The sequence below is a fragment of the Strix uralensis genome, chromosome 4 (genome assembly GCF_047716275.1).
Source record: "Strix uralensis isolate ZFMK-TIS-50842 chromosome 4, bStrUra1, whole genome shotgun sequence".
Lineage (NCBI taxonomy): Eukaryota > Metazoa > Chordata > Aves > Strigiformes > Strigidae > Strix > Strix uralensis.
The window spans coordinates 124266219-124273232 of NC_133975.1; the positions used below are offsets into that span (position 1 = coordinate 124266219).

At 43.7% G+C, this 7014-nt stretch overlaps 1 protein-coding gene across 1 annotated transcript in view; it reads left to right on the top strand.

Moving 5' to 3' along the window:
* Positions 1 to 7014, top strand: part of MNAT1 (MNAT1 component of CDK activating kinase) — a 124697-nt gene extending 117683 nt beyond the window's left edge. Inside the window, exon 8 of the mRNA XM_074868988.1 lies at positions 5819 to 7014. Coding sequence (XP_074725089.1) covers positions 5819 to 5939 — 121 coding nt within the window. The 3' untranslated portion in view covers positions 5940 to 7014. The remainder of the gene's footprint in view (positions 1 to 5818) is intronic.

Below are 7014 nucleotides of genomic sequence, written 5' to 3' on the forward strand. Positions count from 1 at the left end.
ATTCAGCAGTCAGCTCTGGCAGCTTCAGCCCCTAAATAAGAGGATCACTACTGTGTGCCCTGCGTTGAAGGCATAGGTGGTGGTTTTACAAGCATGCTGTAAGCTTCTACACCTGACCACATGCTGGTTTGAATGAGAGGAACTGTGAGCACAGCTCTGCAAATCGTGACCAGGATGTGGCAGCTCTGCAGCAGTCTCTTGGGGCATGGGTATGTGAAATGGGCTGAGCAAGTTTGTGGCAAAGAAAAGGCAATGTCTGTAGTCTTCCTTCCTTTGTGCTGGGGTCTGGCACTCATCTGACACCTTGGTGAGCTGTTTCTGCTCACTAAGCTCTCAGAAAACTAGCTTAGCTAAACGGTATTGTTAATAATAGACTGGCTCACTAAGCTGAATCTAAACTGGTGGAAATGCTGCCTGCAAGGGGGATCGCAGGGCTTTCAAGGGTGCTGGTTAGCATAGGCTCTCTTGTCCTCTGCAGGATTCTTCTGCAGCCAAAACTGTATTGTGGTATTTCAGTTGACTTTTCCTTGTACCCCTGCACTTTAGGCTGTATTTGGTCTTGTCCTGCTGCAAGACTAACAGGTGACATAATCAGGTTAAAAATGTAGTATTTTTCTGTCTGCCTTGGGACCTGTCGTATTGAGACCTCATCATGCTTAGCAGTTTTTTGACGTTCACACTGATTGTTGCAATTGTATACACAGAGGCTTTAAAAAAAAAAACCAAAACACCAGCAGCAAAACAGCAACCAACCCCCCTCAGCTATTGCAGTGGGTAGCTGCCTGCCTGTTTGCTGGTGCTTGCAGCAAATCCCACTCTTGTGATAATTTTGTTGTCTGTTTTATTGACTTCCTGGTCACATTCAGATTAATTAAAACTGTTACGCTGTATTTATCAGCCAAATGATGTCTTGTTTCTTGAGGCAGCCATGGACCTATTCCTTTCCAGGGAACGATATTCCCTATTAAGCTATTAAATAGATTTCTCCCATTTAGTTCTTCTTGACCTGGAGGGCAGAGGAGATGAGTGGCTGATGGTAGGTGCCTCACTGCTGTCAGGGCTGGAAGCGTGACCTCAGGCATAGTGCAAGGCCTGCAGGAGGTGTTGAGTTGGGCTTGTGAGGAGCCTTTGCTGAGTTCATGGTTCTGTTAAAGTTCTATTTTATGTTGGAACAGGCTGTGCTGGCTGGTGTTCAGCAGGAATTTCTGCCACCAATAATAGCTGGTTTGTTTGTTAAGATCTGAATATGATGATAGTGCCCAAAGAGTGTCTGTTAAAGTAGATGAAAGATTGCTTTTTGGCTTTTGAGGACCTGGGGTTGGGCTTGTAGCTAGTCCATGGAGGGATGAATTGCTGTTCTGGATGACTTCTGTGTGTGCTGTCTTTATCCTAACTCAGACATTACAGTCTCTGAGAAGGGGAGAGCCACACTCTATCTGAATAACACCTAGCGAAGACCTGTTCCCAAATGAATTTCCCAGGGCTATTTAATGAAGAACAGCAATGAACTGAACTCATTTTATAAGCAAATTCTGCTTTGGCTGCATGGACTAACTGTGTGGTAGAACTGGTTCAAACAAAAACACAGTTGCTTGGAGGAGCTCTTTTTACCAGCTCAGGGGCTATAGAGTAACCCAGGCCACACATTTCTCAACAAAAAACAGGCCAGAGAAAATCCACTTTCTTACGTGCTTCTCTCATCTGCCAGTCTCTGCAAGGATACTCTGAATAATGCATTGATAGCTCATTTTAGAGACTTGGTAAATCTAATTAAAATACTGTCTCCAGAAAGATTCAGGAATGCGGTGTATGCTACTGTGTTACTAATGCTTTACACAATTTTCCAGACTAGAGTAGTTTTCTTGCTTTCATGCAATCACTATTTATTATTTAAATGATGAATCTGGAAAATTTCCCAGATCTAATGTCTGCCCCATTACTTTCTGTCTTGGATACTGCAGATAATCAGATGAGCAGTAAATCTATTCTGTGGAATAGAATTACATTATCTTTTTTTTTTTTTCCCCTGTCAAACAACTTGTGAATGATTTTTCTTTTCTTCACCCTCATAAAATACCTAATAGATCAAAAAAAGTAAAATCTGTATGCCAAATACACAGTATTCCACATGTACTTCCAGTGATGCATCTGCAGAGACACCAGTGGGAGTGTATTTATCTTGGGTAGACGGGGAAGATTGTGTGAAATAATCCAAAGCATGGATACTTTTGTTGGGTGGATGGAGGGAGGTGCTGTGGGGTGTTTTTGGCTTGTTGGTTGGATGTTTTGGTTGGTTTTTTGGTTTGTGGTTTTGTTTTTTTCTTTTTTCATTGTTTGTTTGATTGTGCTGCTTCTCCATCCTCTCTGATTGTTTCTGAAGTCTTTCCTGAATTTCTCTGAAACGAGACCACCCTGTTGAGTGGTGAGGGGACATTTGTCAGTGGTCTTGGGTGTTACTGTCTGACGAGCGGGTCCTCTGGCTCTCCAACGGCAATGCTGAGCAGTGCTGAGGCTGGCTGGGCAGTGGGTGGAAAGGCACGGGGATGCACCCACTGCCATGCCGAGCGCCGCTGTGTAGTTCTCCAGCTGTCTCAGTCATTCCCGATGAAGTGATGGTGACACGGCCTTCGGAAGAGAGAAAATGTGAAGGAAACCCACCCCCAGGAATGACCAGCTTGATTCTGAACCTCTGCACCAAGTGTGAATTACACCTCTTTCCTTCAAAACAGGAGGCTTTTTTTTTTTGTGGTGATGAGAAACTAAAGGTCAGGAATGAGTCCCCTAAAGGCTCATGAAGAACAAAATACGATGTGTTTTAACTGACGTGAAAGGTTAATGGGGAAGATCAACATCCAATGGCTGCAGCTAAGGAAAGAGGGCTTGTTTGGGCAGAGCCTGAAGCAAAGCGTAGGCATTGCAGTGAATGGGAAGTGTGAAACCGTGGGGCAGAGAACACACAGCCCTTTAGCCCTGCTTAAAAATAATAGTGCAGGCTTTTTTTAACTTCAGAGTTTAGTCTGCCCTCAGTAAAAACAAGTTACATTAAAAAACTGTGCACCAAAAAAAGCAAACCTCTTTTTCCTGGTTTCTGCTTATAAGATTTACAGGTACTTAAAATAAACCTATGAAAAACAGACCTAGTGTGCTGGAATTTGCTAACTAGTGAGAGCAATTACCTCCAGGTCCCAAGACCTAACGGAGCTTGACTTTTTGGAAATAAAACTTGGCAAGCGCTTCTTCCTGCTGCTGTTGTAAAGGTGTACATGAAAAGATGTGCTGACCTCTGCCAGAAACCCCAGGAATCCAGTTCAGAGAGATTCTCCTGCGAAGGGCACGGCTGGATTCAAGCAGCACAGATGGGGATCGGTGTGGAAGAGCTGGCGAAACATTCACTTCTCATTGTGTGGCTTCAGCGTGGCAGATTCTTTGCAATTGCCTGGTGTACCACAGTAATTAAATGGGTCAAGAGCAGTAAGTTTAGATACTTAACAAGAAAATAAAGACCTCACTTGACAGCCAGCAGTGCGTCCTGCTTGTTTCACAGGAGTAAGGAGAATTAACGCAGGTTGCCGTAGTAAAAGTTGATTTGAGCCTTTTTGGCAATGATTTGTATTGCTTCAGAGATCACATACCAATTAACTATAAATGCTGTAATAGCTGTAAATCAGGCCCTCTTATGAAACTAATGCCCCAATTTCAGATGACCTAAAAAAAGGGAAACCATAGACTCTGCCTCTCTCCTTTTAGGGATATATAAGTAACAAAAGATAAGAAAAATAATGAAAAACACACAACCAACCTTTGTTAATATAAAAATGTCAAGTAATCCCCTGTTTTCTCTGGACTGTTCCATGCATAAGTGGAAAATGAAATTTATGCGATGAGATAAACATGACAGAAGCGAAATCTGAGATGGGAACTGATTTTTATAAGACTCTTCACTTTGGAGGGTGGAGGTAGTTTCACACTGGTATTCTGAAGGAAATTATTTGTTGTCAGTATCCCTTCATCATTCCTGGCTGGGCGAAGGAGCTCCAGTTTCCCACAGCAGTTGTAAAAGGCCTTTGGGAAGGATGAGATTTTTGTCTTAAAATATTAAGGGATGAGTAACAAGAATGTTAAAAAAAAAATTAAAAATCTATTAAATGCATTCTCGCACCAAACAGGAGCTCTCGGCAGACCGTCTTCCCTTGCGAATTAGAGACAGGACCAGCTTTGCTGCTGTGTTTGTAGATGCCCTTTGGACTAAACAGTATTAAAAGGGTTTGTGCCTGTGCTGATGGGAACCAGTGTCCAGCAGTGAGGACTGGACTCCCATCGCAAGGTGGTACAAAGCAGCGGAGCTCACCTCAGCGTGGCCACAGGAGGCAAATTCAGTCTCTCAGCTTCAGCATCTCACCAGCAATCACTCAGAAATGTTGCTCATGTCTGTGCATTGTGGTTATTAGGTGCAAGAAATACAGTTTTAAAAACTGTAATTAATCATTTCTAAGTAACCTCTTTTTCTACACATTTATGGCATCAATGGGTATGACTATTTATTATGTCTTACCTATAAAATCTGACCTGTTTTATATACTCTTTATGGAAACAGTGTACAGTCATAAATTAAAAGATGCAACTGTTTTGGATATTTTACTGGTGGTCCTGTATTTTCCTGCCAAAAGTGCAGCTGTTTTAGGTTTCTCGGGATAACATTATAAAAGGCTGTATGCGTTTTGCAAGTTTATGCTTGAATTGCCAAGCCAGAGGTGGAATGACTCAACCTTCCCAGGAGCAACATGTACCAAGTGATGAATCAAAACAGCTAGCTGAAGCTCAGTGGCTTACACGGCCACTGTGAAAAGCAGTTCTCGTTTATGGTATTTTATCTGGTATTCAGAATTTGAGATGGGCATTGTGCTGAGCGTGCTAGGCTACAGCCTGCGTCTGTCTTTGTATGTGGTGGGGTTTTGGTGCGAAACTAGCTCAGAGTCTGATCTTGTATCTGTCCTGTGTGGGTGCAAGAGCTATAGGGTTACAGCATTGAATGAAACCATTCAAGCCCCCTGAGCAGACACCTTTAATGGGAGCTCTCCTGGCGTGCACAGCTGGGTTTGAGCCCTTGGAAAGAGCTAAGGGGAGCCAAGAGCTTGCAGCAGTGCCAGCGTGGGTAGCGTGTTTCAATGTCAGCTCATCCGCCTGGCTGGTTTGGTGTAAAATTAGATGGCTCTGCAAATGGGTGATGATGCTTAATTAATGGTGAAGTTTAGAGGCTTCTTTAGCCAAAATGTTGATGACAGACTCCTACAGATCTGATTCCTCGATGTCAGCAGACTTACTCCAGGTACAGATAGGCCCAAGAGCAGAAAGTTCAGCCCTGTTGTCATCAGAGCAGCTGGCACAGTCGGCCCTTGGGAGCGCCCAGCATTAACTGGATGGAGCTGAAGCCCCCGATTCCTGTGGGAGTGCAGGACAGCTTGGGGTGTCGTTGTCCTCACCATCTTAGAAGGAACTACCGAAGGGGGAAAATGCAGCCCTCCCCCCAGAGCAAGCACAAGAAAACACAAACCAGTGAGCGTGTTCAACCCTGTGCAACCTGTTGCAGAGCGCCAAGGTTTTTCAGCGCGCTGGCTGGGCAGCTTGTCTGAAGGTGCATCAGCATCGTCAGTGTTTAACGGATGGAAGTTTCATGCTGACATGTTCAGAGGTGGCCAGCAGCAGGCAGCTTGCGTCTCCTTGCTTCCTCCCAAAAAGCAGCTTCAACCTCACTGCACTGTGAACTACACAGGTGTTTGTGTTTATTTCTGCTCTAAAATAATGCTTGTCTTTTTTTTAGGTATCTCAAACACGTACGAGCTGCTTCTCTGCAGGATATCGCTGGGGGATACACTTCTTCTCTTGCTTGTTACCGAGCCTTACAGGATGCTTTCAGTGGTCTTTTCTGGCACCCCAGTTAGCCAATGGGCATCAGCCTGTGATCAAGGGACACCGAAGGGAGCGAGAAGCAAATCATGCCAACAAAGGTTGGGTAAAATTGCTGCCATCTGCACAACGGCTAAGCTGCAGTCACTTTCCTGTGTAAAACCAGGTGTGTTTAAGTGTTAAAGGGGAGGGGGAAAAAAAAAAAAAAGTCTGCACGAGAGCTTTGTAAAATGGTAGATACATTTTTGTGGAGGGGGAAACTTGTTAGTCATGTGGCACTTTGCTGAGGGAGGCTGAAGCAATAAGCCACATCTAATGGAAGATGTGAATAACTCAGCTGTGTATGTTTGAGGTTTAAAGAAATACACTTGTAAATTTTTTTTAAATAAAGCCAGACTTTTTTATTAAAGTTTGTGGTTTTACTCTTATTGCAGGGTTTTATTTGCACAAGCATTTAAATGCCATTTTGATTATAACATTTAGTGTCAATATTGAAGCCTACATTCTCTTCCCATAAAACTAGTTTCCCCAGTTCAGACAAGTGGGTTTTTCCTCCTGCCAGCTGGATGAGATGAGAAACCCTGGAACTATGCTGACACAACTTTTATGCAGGATCCTTCCTGATGTCACTTGGTTCTTACCTTTGTCTGAAAATCTTCCGAGTTCCTCTAGAAACAATCTAAGAAGCCTTGACACGAGGCTAGGTCACTAAAGTAGTCAAAATTGGGTTTGTTTTTTTCCTGTTTAGCTCTGGTGCAACTTTCCTGTCACGTGTTCAGGAGCTTCTTTTGGCAGGAACATCCCTTTGTCTGGCTTTTGGGATGACCCTTGCTACTTGATCTGCTGCTTTTATGTATTCCTTCCCTACTCCTTGCAGCAGAATGTAGACTAATTACAGCAGAGCTGGGCTTCTGGGGCGGGATTGCTCTTTGCCATCAGTGTGTATAAACTGCAGGAGACCGGAACTGCTCAGGACAGCGAGAGCCTCTAGAGTGAAGCCTGGACCCTGTTTTGTGGGTCATCTGTTAATAGCTGTCGAATACTGCTCTGAGGAGTGTACTAAATGAATGTATTTTTTCTATATTGTAATAAAGAGAAGAATAAGTTCTA